The following is a 15668-nucleotide window of genomic DNA, read 5'->3' on the forward strand; positions in this document are numbered from 1 at the left end:
GACTTGAATTTTTTGGACTCAACACAAAGTACTCTCACATTCATTATTTCATTTTTGAGCCTCATAAAAATCTTGAAGTAGGCATGATGGACATTATTACCTTTAATTCACAAATTAGAAACATAAGGCTCTGAGCAGTTAAGGCTCATAGTACTTTGTAGTGGAGGAACTGATTATGATACAGTCACCTCTCTTTCCTATTTCTAGTTCTCATAATTTTTCTGCTTCTAAAACAATGGTGAGGAAAACTTCATGTTATAGACCTGTATTTTCTTACCTAACTGGTATTCCTTAAGTGCATTGATAACTTGAATGAGAGTTAGATTGTTATAATCTTAACATTCAGTCATAAATATTTAATACCATTGCCACTTCTAAGGTCACTGTTCTCCTTACTATATAGCCTAATTAACAGCTGTGTACGTCTCACTGCTAGATCTTTTTCCTTTCTTTTGCTGTTCTGCGAGTGCCAAAAAAGTAAAAGCAACAGCACATGTGTAACTTTCAAGAACCTTTCTCATGCCAATCTTAGAAGCTTTATGAATCTAGTATTAAAGCTAATGACTTAGTAATTATTTGTGTGCTTTTCCATTATAGTTGGAAGGGCTCTAAGAGTATAATAGCTGTCAGCTGTGTGACAGGCACGTCTCCTGATTGCTCTTCTGTGGTCTAAGAGTAAATAGAGCATAGAATATAAGAGGACATGAAAGAGGGTGACTTTGAAATTTTGATCATTTTAAATATAACTTTTTCCATAGAACAAGACCATTATCAATAAACCCAAACATTTGTAGGGCCCCTGCTATGGTACTTTTGGAGAGCTCTGTTTAACAGAGTGATTATGAATATCTCTATTAGTTGTAAAGGTATTTACTGATGAAAAACAAAATATCAGCTTAGGTTCTCACACATTTGTTTTAAAAGGTGGTAGAGCTGGCATTCTAATTTTGGATCAGATTTATAATAAAATGTTCTACTTGTTCATGTTCTGTAGGTGCATTGTTGTGGAGGGTCTATGTGCTCAGTTTTACAGAATACAGTGGAATAAAGCTATTTTGAATTCTGTCTAGATGAAACCACTTAAATAACATGAATAGTCTTGAAATTATTCTTAATCCCGTTTTTTTTCTTAGTGCTGTTAAGATCTCAGTAAGTTGGAACATGAATATCTACATTCAGCCTGAGCATAGAAAACTGCTTGAGAACAAATAAGGGAAGGGAATTTTGCTCTTTAGATCTGACTTTAGAGCCTGGATGATATCAGTCAAACTATTCAAGGTTTTTGCTAGTAGATAGTTGAAGACCTTGGGACATGGACTGGAGGAAGACCTTTAGGCAGGGTTGGGTTCTATCAGTCTAGTAGCAGGAGCCTTATGAATTGAAGGTCCAATGGAAGTGAGTCCTGGCAAGGGATTATAAATAGGCAAATGATCACCAACCATAATGGGAATGAAGACATTTATGAAATATAACAACAGCTAATCAGATTTTTAATAGGGAAATTCATAACAGACATTGGGCTTTCACAGGGAAAGGACATAATTTTTTTTTAAGATTTATTTATTTATTTAATTTATTTTTGGCTGCGTTGGGTCTTAGTTGCGGCATGTGGGGTATTCGTTGAGGCGCGCGGCATCTTTTGTTCCGGTGCGTGGGCTTCTCTCTAGTTGTGGTGTGCAGGTTTTCTCTTCTCTAGTTGTGGCATGTAGGCTCTGTAGTTGTGGCGTGCGGGTTCCAGAGCGCATGGGCTCTGTAATTTGCGGCAAGCGGGCTCTCTAGTTGAGGCACGTGAGCTCAGTAGTTGTGGTGAGGGGGCTTAGTTGCCCCGTGGCATGTGGAATCTTAGTTCCCCGACCAGGGATCAACCCGCGTCCCCTGCATTGGAAGGTGGATTCTTTACCACTGGACCACTAGGGAAGTCCCAGGACATAATGTTGACAGTGTGTATCAGCCATGTAATATCATGACTTCAGACATAGTATCTCTAATCCCCAGTGCCTACATCAGATGCTGGCTTCTTCAGTGGCCTATCTTGAGTTCATAAGCAGAGGGAAATTTTCTGTCCTCTGAATTCCGCCTTGTATCAGAGTGTCTTGTGTTTATTTTTGTTTCTCTCAATAAGGCATTGTAATTTCCCTACCTCCAGGAGCTGTTGTCTATTTTTGTATCCCACATTCATTCACTTTTTATTTAAGGAACAAATAAGTTGCCTTATTTGTTCCTTAAATAAAAAGTGAACAAACAATGATAGGTGACTTGGATCCTAACTCTTTTCTAGGATATTCGGAATTTACGGTTTGCTCATAAACCTGAGGGGCGAACAAGAAGATCTATATTTGAGAATCTAATGAAATATGCATTTCCTGTCTCTAATAACCTGGTAAGAGGTTTCTCATCTTTGAAAAAGCTATATTATAATTATTGGTGTAGTGTCAAGAAACTTGTCTAGGCTATTTAGAATCTCTCTGTTTACAATCCCACTTTGCCAGATGTCTAGTTTAGGTTTAGTCTATAGGACCAGCTTTTTAAGGTATAAAATGAGGAAGCTGGACTAGCTGATTTCTGAGGTCCATCCCTGCAGACTGACATTCTATCATTATATGATCTTTCTATCCAGGGTATTTTCATGATGAAAAGCTGTATGTGGTTTTCATTAGGATGTGAAATCTTTTAAATTGAGAGCTGAGAGTTAAGTCTAGCAATTTCAGGAGGGAAGGGTGGATAAATACTTAGAACTGAGTTCCTACTGTGTGCTATTAACAGTACTAGGTTTCCTCATTTATTTTATATAATCTAACTTCTACAGTAGCCCTATGGTGCTAAATATTATTTATCCGTATTTTAAAGTTGAAACCAGGAGCAGGTAAACAATTGACTCAGTGGCATAATTAGTAAGAAGTAAAATTTAGAATCAATCCTGGTCTTCTGACTTGAGTTTGAGTGTTTATCATCATAGTTGTTCCTGCTATTCTGTCTACATTAATGATAAATTAAATTTTCTTTTTTGGTACAGATTGCATGTCCCAAAATAAAAAGTTTATTCAGTATGTTTTAGAAAATGTAGCATAATCTTTAAAGCTGCTTAACTGCTGATATCTGTGATGTCAAACTAATTAATTATATCAGAAGATGTCTTTTTTATGTAATATCTTTCATTATTTAGAAGTAAACCTAAAACAGCTACCAAAGATATCTGAAGGAAACATGGTGATATGTTAGCATTTGATAAATCTTGGTGGCAGACCTTTGTGCTTTTCTGTGCTTGAAAATATAAAAAAAAAGTAAGTTTTCAAAATTATAAAACAAAAGCTAAAACAACAATATAAAGAAGAATACCAATACAAAATATCCTTACAGATAAGTAAATGAAAACTTGGGGTATGATAAGGTTACATTTCTGATTCATTACCTTCTTAAATGTCTTTTTAGCTATTAACTCTTTACTTTTTGTAGCCTCTTTTTGCTTTTGAGTACAAAGAAGTATTCCCTGAAAACGGGTGGAAGCTATATGACTCTCTTTTAGAGTATAGAAGGCAGGTAAGTACTTTTTTTTTTGAATTTCAATATTCTGTATTCTTTTCATTACAACAAAACGTTCATGGATAGAAGTGAACAGCTTTATATAGTTTTGTGGTTTTTGTTGTTGTTTCTTTAATAAAGGCTAATCTTGATTTTTTTGATTGCCTTTCAGTTTCTTTAAACAGCTTTTCAGACTATGCCAATGATCTTTCATGAATCTTTACTTATCTAAGAGTTTACAAGTAAATCAGTTTATTTAAAAAATGTTTAATAATTTTAAAAATAAAAATAAAATTGTAAATATATTTACATTTTAATGTTTTTATATGTCATTCGCATTATTCACTCAGATTTTTCTTTTTGGGTATCCTATAATTTAATTCTGAAAACATTTCCTAATAATTCTACTGCTTATAATTTAGCTCCACATAAAATTTTGAAAGTTCTACATTTTCAGAGGACATACTTCTACATAAAATGTTAACAAATCAAATCTGATAGTATACAAAAGAGATAATACATCACGACTAAGGTGAGTTTGCTTAATATTAGAAAACCTAATAATGTGATTCACCACAGTAGGAGATTAAAGCAGAATTCAGTCTTGAAATCTGTGTTACAGTGTATCAGTCTCCCTATTCTTCCTCAATATACCACTTCCCAGAATTCCTATACTGCAGTGCTTAAACTCTACCAAAAATAGTCTTTATTTTTAACTTTCCACATGTTCACTGTGCATTCTTGAGAATTTTTCAGACACATTGATTGTTTCTTGGTAATTATTAGATTTGATATTCAAATTATTCTAGAATTCAAATATGACAAACATTAGGCTGTGATTTTTGTATTTAGATTTTAAACATTGCATTTTAGTTACTATAAAGCTTCTAATTTTTTAGGTTTGTTTCAGAAAACCAGGAAGAATAAAAAACCATCACCAGAGAACTAAAGATATCCAGATGGTTTGAAACTGATTTTGTTGCTCAATTGCATGTGGCAAGTAAAATTTAAAATTAGTTATAAAACCATCAGTTATAAAACCATTCAGTTATAAAACCGTCAGCTGGCAAAATATGAAGCAGAATACAAAATAAATGGATCAGCTTTTAAAAACCAAGAGTCTACAAGTAACATTGCAAAATTTTTGCTAAACCAAAAATCCAGTGTCAGAATTAGGTGGCAAAGCAATCAGAAAATCTAACAAATGTCTGTAGAATTGTAAAAATGAAGAATATTCTTTGGGAATCTGGGCAAAAATTGCTGTCTGTTGTAGTAGCATTCAACATAGAACTTTGGAAAGGAGATGAGATAACTGTGTCCAGCGAAAAGAAAGAAATTAATATGAAAAAGAATAAGTTGAAAAGTGAGTGTGAAAAAACAAACAACCCGATCAAAAAATGGGCAGAAGTGAACATTTCTCCAAAGACGTGCAGATGGCCAACAATCACATGAAAAGAGGCTCAACATTGCCAATTATTAGAGAAATGCAATTCAAAACTGTAATGAAGTGTCACCTCACCCTGGTCAGAATGGCCATCATCAAAAAGTTTACAAATAAATGCTGCAGAGGGTGTGGAGAAAAGAGAACCTTCCTACACTTTTGGTGGGAATGTAAATTGGTATAGTCACTATGGAAAATAGTCTGGAGGTTCCTTAAAAAACTAAAAATAGAGTTACCATGTGATCTGGAAAAGATGAAAACTCCAATTCGAAGAGATACATGCACCCTAATGTTTCATAGCATCACTATTTACAGTAGCAAAGGCATGGAAGCAACCTAAGTGTTCATCAACTGATGAATGGATCAAGAAGATGTGGTGTGTACACACACACACACACACGCACACTGGAATATTACTCAGCCATAAAAATGAATGAAATATTGCCATTTGCAGCAATGTGAATGTACCTAGAGATTATCATACTGAGTGAAGTAAGCCAGGCAGAGAAAGACAAATATATAATATCACTTATATGTGGAACTAAAAAAGTAATACAAATGAACTTGTTTACAAAACAGAAACAGACTCACTGACATAGAAAACAAACTCATGTTTACCAAAGGGGAAAGAGGTGGGGGGGAGAGATAAGTTAGGAGTATGGGATTAACAGATACACACCACTGTATGTAAAATAAACAACAGTGATTTACTGTATAGTACAGGAACCTATATTCAATATCTTGTAATAGCCTATAATGGAAAAAAATAAGAGAAAATATGTGTAACTGAATCACTTTGCTGTACATTTGAAACTAATACAATATTTCAATTAGCTATACTCCAATTGAAAAAAAAGAGTAAATGAACAGCTATACGCATTCAGAAAGAGAATTATGAGATTAGGAAATGCGGTAATCAGATACAGCAATGAACTCTACACTGAATGATACAGATGCTTTATGGTCTTTGACTTACTAGATTAATTTGTTGGCTTTTTACTGCAGAGTTAGACACTTTGTCTCTGAGTCAACTAAGTTAAAGTCTAGTGGAGAGGACACTGTATTTGGTGTAGTTAGAAGACGTTTTTTTTTTAATTTAAGTTTATTACTGAAGAAAATGAAGATAATCTCTTTCTTCTGTTTCTTTCTTTCCTTGTTTTCATTGAGGTATAATTGACATACGACATTATATTAGTTTCAGGTGTATACCGTAATGATTTGATATTTATATATATTGTGAAATGATCACCACAGTAAGTCTAGTTAACATCTGGACAGTGTCACCAAAAACAGTTAGGATTTTTTTTCTTGTGATGAGATCTTGCAAGATTTATTCTCTTTGCAACTTTCAAATATACAATACAGTATTAACTATAGTTACCATGCTGTACAGTATATCCCTGTGACTTACATTTACTTTATAATTGGAAGCTTGTACCTTTTGGCTCCCTTCACCATTTTGCCCACTCCTGACCCCCTGCTTCCAAGCTTCCAACAACCAACCATCAGTTTGTTCCCTTTATCTATGAGCTTGTTTTCTTGTTTTGTTTTGTTTTTTATAAAGATTCCACATATAAGTGAGATCGTCATACAATATTTGCTTTTTTCTGTCTTATTTCACTTAACATTGTGCACTCAGGTTCCATCCGTGTTGTCACAAGTGGCAAGATTTCATTCTTCCTATGGTTGAATAAAATTCCATTATATATAGAGACCTCTCTCCCTCTTTTTATATATATATATATATATATATATATATATACATATATATATATATATATACACACACACACCACATTTTCTTTATTCATTCATCAGTGAGCACTTAAATTGTGTCCATATCTTGGCTATTGTAAATAATACTACAATGAATGGAAGCATACATCTTTTTGAGTTAGTGTTTTCATTTTCTTTGAATAAATACTCAGAAGTGGAATTGCTGGATCATATAGTAGTTCTATTTTTAATTTTTTGAGGAACCTCCTTACTGTTTCCCACCAACACTGCACAAGGGCCCTTTTCTGCACACCCTCGCCAACACTTGTGATTTCTTGTTTTCTTGGTGATTAGCCATTTTATTATATTATTTATTTATTTATTTTAAAAATTATTTATTTATTTTTTAGTACATCTTTATTGGAGTATAATTGCTTTACAATACTGTGTAATTAGCCATTTTAACAGGTGTGAGGTGATATCTCACTGTAGTTTTGATTTGCATTTCCCTGATGATGAGTGATGTTGAGCATCTTTTCATGTGTTTGCTAGCCATTTGTATGTCTTTGGGAAAATGTTTATTCAGATCCTTTGCTCATTTTTAATCGGATTTTTTGTTGTTGTTTTTAAGTTCTTTATATATTTTTGGATATTAACGCCATATCAGGTATATGGTTTGCAAATATTTTCTCCAATTTCATAGGGTGCCTTTTCATTTTGTTGATGGTTTTTCCTTTGCTGTTCAGGGTAGTCTCTTAATATAAATGTTGAAACTAAAGATAAAGCATCAGAATATTCCTTTTTTCTTCTTTTAAATTAAAAAAAAAAATTGGATGCAGTAATACTCACACTCTGTATAAAATGCAAAAGGTATAAAAGGGTATACTGAAAGGAAGGTTTCTCTTCTGGCCAACATTGTTCCACAGCCATCCCAGTTCCTCTCCCTTGAGGAAATAATGTTACTCATTACCCGTATATCCTTTCAGAGATTTTATGCTACACAGCTTGTATAATGTGTATACAGTATTTTTTTAAAGCAGATAATAGCATTCTGTGCACACTGTACCCTTCTTTTTCATCTAATGTATTTTGGAGATTATACCATCTCAAAACACACGGCCTCTCTATTCTTTTTTTCTTTAAAATTGAGATATAATTCACATACCATAAAATTTTCTACTTTAAAGTGTATACCACTGTTTTTTAACATATTCATAAGGTTGTGCACCTATCACCACAATCTAATTCCAGATCATTTAGAAGACTCAGTTTTGAATCCTAGCTGTAGCACTTGCTTAGCTCTCACACTTAGATATGTGCTGTTGAATGAGTCACTCATGTCACAGTGCCTTTATTTTTTACTTGGTAATAGGAACTGCCTTATAGGATTGTTTGAAGGATTAGTGATATACAGAAAGGCACATTATAAACCATAGAAATCGATCCAAATGATTATTATTATATTTATTACATTGTAAAGCTCTAAAAACAGAAGTCATGATTGGTTGGCTTTTTGTGTGCTGCCGCTGAAACACAAAAGGAAAGCCACATTAAATTTGTAGACCTATGCGTTATAGTGCCTAAAGAAATTAGATTATATATTTTTTAAATGGGCAAAACTGTTAGTAACCACTTGTTTGTTATATAAGAGAGTATTTCTTTAATTTTCTCTTGACACATGTAGTGATTATATAGAGGACCTTGAAATTTGTGGATAAGGTCAAGAGAAATCATCAAGTTGCTAAAATAGTAAAAATCAGTATATAGGAAATGAGCATGGTCTTCTGCAGAAATAATCATATGGTAGATATCTTGCTTAACAAATTTGGAGAGCACTCAAGTGCAGTAAAGGAGAACAGAATTTATCCTCAGAACTGGAATGTAAGTAACTAGGGAAAGCTATAATCCAGTTAATTTGGTTGAAAATTGACTCTGACAAATGGATACATTAACTGAAGGGCAGTGATTTGCATGGAGAGTAGAAAGATGTATGCCAGAGATCAACAGTTGTCATTATATCTTTAGCACTGTCTACAAAGGATGTATATGCTGACTAGCCAACTCCAGTTTTCTGCTCGGAAGGCAATTCCTTTAGTGGAGATAGGTGTGTCAGCTTCTCTAAGAATGAGGAGGACAGTAGCCATTAAGGTAATTTAAGTCAGTGATTCTACTCCCACCCATCCATTTTTCTGAAGAATATGACACAATCTCAGTGGTAACAGTTCTCCCTGGTAGTGATTTTTCAAGGATATGGGAAGGCAGTGAGAGAGAGATGGGAGTTACCTACCTGGGTTAAAGATGGTACACTAGGATCTCAGGAGATCTGACCCTCTCACCTTTGACTCCATATTTTCTAAGAAAACTTCAGAAACTAATTTTGCTTCTTGTAGAAGCTTCCTTGTGGTTCATTGATTTTATTCATTCATATATTCATTCATTCATTCATCAAATTCATGTAGCACCTACTATGTACTAGTGGCTAAAACAGAAAGACACAATCCTGACTCCCAAAGAACATATGTTTAATGGAGGATTCAAAGAAGTAAACTAACAGTCAAAATCCACAGTGATGAATATTGTGAATAATAGAGCAAGTACTCCGGTGATAGAATATGAAGCCATCTGGAAACTGAAGGTGTTTGGTATAGGCTAGACTAGAGTTTAGAGTGGCCAGAGATCAGTCTGGGGAAAGCAGGAGTGTGAAGGTCTTTGCTAAGTCCCATAAAGGGTTCTATACTTTATGTGAAAAGGAATAGGTAGCCATTGATAGCTTTTAGGCAGAAGAATGATGTGATAGCTTTTGCATCTTAAAAGAATTTTGAGGCAGTGTGGAGAATGGATTGCGGAGGGACAGAAGAGAAGTGACAATGGCCTGAATTAGGGAAGTGACAGTGAAGATTGAGAGAAGTGCAAACTTTTTTCAGGCACTTTTGGAAGAAAAAAAATCATAAAAATTAATCATTCATTGGAAGTAGAGGGTGAGGGAGAGTTAGAGGTGGTATCCAAGTTTCTTGGTTGAGTACCACCTCTATAAACTTACGAATTCATTTTTTTTCATTGTACATTTTTTATTATAGCATGAACATTTATTTTAAACATCTCTTACTTAAACCTTTTTTTTATTTCTGGAAATAAGTAAGGGTCTTACCTGAACAGTTAATCTAGAAAGTTGAGGAAAGCAGGAGGGAAGGAGAGATGTAGATCATAGGAAGCAAGTTGGGACCAGGCTAATTAAATGGGGTAAATAGTATGTAAGGCACTAATGAAGAGAGACCTTGGCTAGGGATAGGTGGAAACTCTATTGATAATATTTATCACATGATTACTGGAAGGGAATTTTCCATTCCTAATTTTAATATCCTCCTGGGTGTTCGGCAACAGCTTTAGAAATACCCCTTTAAAGGAGAGTACCTCCTGCCCTTTGATTTCAGATATTTATAACAATTTTGTGAACCAGGATAGTAAAATTTTTCTTGAGGCACAATGTACTTTTTTTATTAAAAGGATAGATTTAGAATGTACATGGAATTCTTGACAACTTCCTTTGGTCAAGTTACAGTTTGTGCCACAATTTCTTCATCTATAAAATGACAGTAATGAAACCTGAATACAGTAATATGTGTGTGGGGGGGGGGCGGGAGGGGGAGGGAGGGAGGGATAGAGAGAAAGGCTGCTGGCATAGTGCCTGCACATAGTAGGTGCTCAATAAATGTATTTTTTTTTCTGTAATTTGGTTTCTTTCAGTTTTGTCTTTTTCTGTTTATTATGAGTTATCAGAGGTAATAAAATTAAAAATATATGTATTTTCTTAATTCCAGCCATTTAATGTAATGGCTTTATTTTCTATGGAATGGAGGATGGAAATTTTAAAGTGTCTTATTAAGTAATCCTATATGTGAAGTGGTACACTAGTTATAAATATGGCAAATATTTAAGGACCAAATGAGTTTAATAATTGGTGTGTTTTTCAAAAATTGTTTTGTTTCCCTTGCCTCTTCTTTTTTTTTTTTTTTTTTTGGTTTTGCCTTCCATTACTTCCTTGTTTTTTTTAATATGTTTTACATCAGCAACATTTTATTAATACTGTAAAATTCACTTTAGGTATATAAGTGATAAACATGTACATAGCATTCTGGTGGACACTTGGTGTCTGCCCTCAGAAATTTCTTTGTATAGATGAATGGCAACAGAATCACTCACCAGTCAAACTGTATGAGACTGTGTTCTTTTTAAAGACAAGAACATTTTCAGTCTTACTGTTTCCTTGCTTTTCATTTGATGTGCTTAGGACAGACCCAACACTCATTCAGTATTTAATGATTTAATAAATCTATTAACATAAAATTGAATGCCAAAATGAACACAGATCCCCGTGTTAGAATATCTCATCCTAAAAGCCTGGTCACCACAGGCAGACAATAACTATTCCAACAACTTAAGTGATAGATAGTGGAGAAACGAGAAGTTGAATAGGAGGAGGCTTCTGTTCTGATGTTTTAAAATATTTTTGTTAGGCAGTAATTTGTCTTATGTTTTATTTCACATGCAGGGAATTCCAAATGAAAGCTGGAGAATAACAAAGATAAATGAACGGTATGAGCTTTGTGATACATACCCTGCCCTCTTGGTTGTGCCGGCAAATATTCCTGATGAAGAATTAAAGAGAGTGGCATCCTTCAGGTCACGGGGCCGTATCCCAGTAAGTGTGAAGCTGTGCTGAAACTTTCCCATTGCTTTGTACTTCACATCATGATGAGGATGACAAATGGGAGAATGGTTGCAGGATTAAAAATAGCTACAGCAGCAGGTCTTCTCTGGGGATATTAGGGAATGAGTTATTTAGTAAAATTAAAACCAGAGGAAAGACGTAGACTAAAGACGTTTCTGGAGGATTTGAGATGGATATTAGAGAGCTGCACAGAATTGCATGGTTCTTAACTCGAAAACAAAGTTGGCTCTGTATTCACTATTTCTTTATCTTATTATACATCTTTGGTCATGGTGATAAATGCCTTTTTTCCTTTAAATCCTAGAAAGAAGAAAACTTTACAAATTTATGATGAATTACTGTGTTCTAGAAAGATAGCTCAAATAATTTTAGGTACAAAAATTCAGATTCTGAAGACTTTATAGTTGGACAGTTTTGCTGATATAGTACTCAGACTTTAAAAGTGGGGTTTACTTAGCCCCCTTTTAATGTATTTTTTTTCTAGAGACAACACTTCCAATAATCAGTGACTTTCATAAATCAATATCTGATTAACGAATTAGACCAAGTTTTCCACATGCCAGAATTGGCTTGAAAGAAAGGTGATGATTTTTCATAGCAGCCTCGTATATCCTTTTATGGCTAGGCTTTGAATCCAGTTAGAAAGCAGAGTTTTATAGAGTAATGATTTTCAGAAGAATTATAAACAGAGAAGCATGTAAAGGGTGTGTTGCCATTTTTTCCCCCCATTAAGGTTTTATCATGGATTCATCCTGAAAGTCAAGCCACAATCACTCGGTGTAGCCAGCCCATGGTAGGGGTAAGTGGGAAGCGAAGCAAAGAAGATGAAAAATACCTTCAAGCCATTATGGACTCCAATGCCCAATCTCATAAAATGTTTATATTTGACGCCCGGCCAAGTGTTAATGCTGTTGCCAATAAGGTGAGATCATCTTCCAGTAATTAAGATTATAGTTACAGTTTCATGAGTTTGGTGGGAGCCACAGAGCACTAGAAAAACTTCGGGCTTTTCAATGATAAAAATGTAGATTCTAATCCTGGCTCTTCTACTTGATAGTATAACTTTTTAAAAAAAAATTTTATTTTATATTGGAGTATAGTTGATTAACAATGTTGTATTAGTTTCAGGTATACAGCAGAGTGACTCATTTATACATATAAATGTATCTATTCTTTTTCAAATTCTTTTCCCATTTAGGTTATTACAGAATATTGATCAGAGTTCCCTGTGCTATACAGTAGGTCCTTATTGGTTATCTGTTTTAAATACAGCAGTGTGTACATGTCAATCCCAGTATAATGTGGAGTCAGTTATTTAATCTTTTTAGTAACTTTAATTTGCTTATTTGTGAAATGAGAATCATAATAACTAACAGGGTTGCTTTAGGGGCAAAACTCACCTGGTAAAAAATAGTGCATAATCCTGCTTACTTACGTAAGAAATAGGTATTCATCAATTACTAGTTTCTCTTTCCCTTCTCCAAACTGGACAATAAACTGAACTTGTGACTGACAAAAGAAGTCTGCACAGCACTGTTGTAGAAATCATGCAGTGTTCTTCTCAGTGACCAGTGCTGCCCTCTTCTGGCAGCTCTCCACCTGTACAAGCTATTCAGACTGAAAACTTGCAGTTAGCTGGCACAGTGGTCCTGATTTCTGCTGTGGAATAAATATTAGCATTGTGGAAATAGAAATTCTAGTCCAGTTGACAAAATCTACCATAGGAGAAGGAAAGAGAAGAGATATAATTTAGCTTTAAAAAATTACCTCACATATAAGCAGAAAAAACCCCAAAAGCCCCCCCAAAACTAAAACACCCCAAATCCTATAACTAAATAAGAGAGAAACACCATTAAATCTTGGTTATACTTCCAGACCTATGTGCAGATGCGTGCACACATATATTTGAGACAGAATGGGATAATTGCAACTTCCTTTTTTTAATTGGTGCTGTTTCTTTCTATGACAATAAATATCTGTAACATGATAATTATTAACACCAATTGTTTTAGGATATTTAGGTTATTTCTGGTTTTTTTTTTTTTTTTCCTATTATAAACAGTGCTGGGGTGACCATCCTTAAATTAAATTATGGAACATGTACCTAATTATTTCTGTCCTATTTAGTGTTTTGAGGACATTGTGAATTTCAGACATTCTCTGTTAAACTGTAAGTACAATTTCCCCTTAAAGGAGAAATGAGACAATGTGTATATGAAGCCGGTACCCCAGAGACTGGCATGTATTTTTCCAGTAAAATTACTTGTTCCCTTCCGTAAACCTTATACCATGAATTCGCAGGAATGAGACTTAAGATGTTGTCTAGGATGAGAGAAGGAGAGAGGCATATAAGGCAGAAAAGGGGGTAGAGCAAAATGTACATTCCTCGTCTTTTTTTTTTTTAACATCTTTATTGGAGTATAATTGCTTTATAATGGTGTGTTAGTTTCTACTTTATAACAACGTGAATCAGCTATACATATACATATATGCCCATATCTCCTCCCTCTTGCGTCTCCCTCCCTCCCACCCTCCCTATCCCACCCCTCTAGGTGGTCACAAAGCACCGAGCTGATCTCCCTGTGCTATGCTGCTGCTTCCCACTAGCTATCTGTTTTACATTTGGTAGTGTATATCTGTCCATGCCACTCTATCTCTTCGTCCCAGCTTACCCTTTCCCCTCCCCATGTCCTCAAGTCCATTCTCTATGTCTGCATCTTTATTCTTGTCCTGCCCCTAGGTTCTTCAGAACCTTTTTTTTTTTTTTTTAGATTCCATATATATGTGTTAGCATATGGTATTTGTTTTTCTCTTTCTGACTTACTTCACTCTGTATGACAGACTCTAGGTCCATCCACCTCACTACAAATAGTTCAATTTCATTTCTTTTTATGTCTGAGTAATATTCCATTGTATATATGTGCCACATCTTCTTTATCCATTCATCTGTCGATGGACACCTAGGTTGCTTCCATGTCCTGGCTATTGTAAATAGAGCTGCAGTGAACATTGTGGTACATGACTCTTTGAATTACGGTTCTCTCAGCGTATATGCCCAGTGGTGGGATTGCTGGGTGGTATGGTAGTTCTATTTTTAGTTTTATAAGGAACCTCCATATTGTTCTCCATAGTGTCTGTATCAATTTACACTCCCACCAACAGTGCAAGAGGGTTCCCTTTTCTCCACACCCTCTCCAGCATTTACTGTTTGTAGATTTTTTGATGATGGCCATTCTGACTGGTGTGAGGTGATACCTCATCATAGTTTTGATTTGCATTTCTCTAAAATGATTAGTGATGTTGAGCATTCTATCATGTGTCTGTTGGCCATCTTTATAGCTTCTTTGGAGAAATGTCTATTTAGGCCTTCTGCTCACTTTTGGATTGGGTTGTTTGTTTTTTTGATATTGAGCTGCATGAGCTGCTTGTAAATTTTGGAGATTAATCCTTTGTCAGTTGCTTCATGTGCAAGTATTTTCTCCCATTCTGAGGGTTGTCTTTTCATCTTATTTATGGTTTCCTTTGCTGTGCAAAAAGCTTTTACGTTTCATTAGGTCCCATTTGTTTATTTTTGTTTTTATTTCCATTTCTCTAGGAGGTGGGTCAAAAAGGATCTTGCTTTGATTTATGTCAAAGAGTGTTCTGCCTATGTTTCCCTCTAAGAGTTTGATAGTGTCTGGCCTTACATTTAGGTCCTTAATCCATTTTGAGTTTATTTTTGTGTATGGTGTTAGGGAGTGTTGTAATTTCATTCTTTTAGGTGTAGATGTCCAGTTTTCCCAGCACCACTTATTGAAGAGGCTGTCTTTTCTCCATTGTATATTCTTGCCTCCTTTATCAAAAGTACGGTCACCATATGTGCGTGGGTTTATCTCTGGACTTTCTCTCCTATTCCATTGATCTATATTTCTGTTTCTGTGACAGTACCATACTGTCTTGATTACTGTAGCTTTGTAGTATAGTCTGAAGTCCAGGAGCCTGATTCCTCCAGCTCCGTTTTTCTCTCTCAAGATTGCTTTGGCTATTCTGGGTCCTCTGTATTTCCATACAAACTGTGAAATTTTTTGTTCTAGTTCTGTGAAAAATGCCATTGGTAGTTTGATAGGGATTGCATTGAATCTGTAGATTGCTTTGGGTAGTAGGGTCATTTCCACAACGTTGATTCTTCCAATCCAAGAACATGGTATACGTCTCCATCTGTTTGTATCATCTTTAATTTCTTTCCTTAGTGTCTTATAGTTTTCTGCATACAGGTCTTTTGTC

The 15668-nt window shown here is 34.8% G+C and overlaps 1 protein-coding gene across 4 annotated transcripts in view; it reads left to right on the plus strand.

The window, feature by feature from the left end:
* Positions 1-15668, plus strand: part of MTMR2 (myotubularin related protein 2) — a 108664-nt gene that overhangs the window by 69863 nt on the left and 23133 nt on the right. For all 4 annotated transcript variants that reach the window (XM_068555093.1, XM_068555094.1, XM_068555090.1 and 1 more), the window contains 4 exons: positions 2279-2380; positions 3454-3537; positions 11226-11375; positions 12139-12327. In XM_068555093.1, the coding sequence (XP_068411194.1) occupies positions 2279-2380; positions 3454-3537; positions 11226-11375; positions 12139-12327 (525 nt within the window). The remainder of the gene's footprint in view (positions 1-2278; positions 2381-3453; positions 3538-11225; positions 11376-12138; positions 12328-15668) is intronic.

The sequence above is a fragment of the Eschrichtius robustus genome, chromosome 11, assembly GCF_028021215.1.
Source record: "Eschrichtius robustus isolate mEscRob2 chromosome 11, mEscRob2.pri, whole genome shotgun sequence".
Classification (NCBI taxonomy): domain Eukaryota; kingdom Metazoa; phylum Chordata; class Mammalia; order Artiodactyla; family Eschrichtiidae; genus Eschrichtius; species Eschrichtius robustus.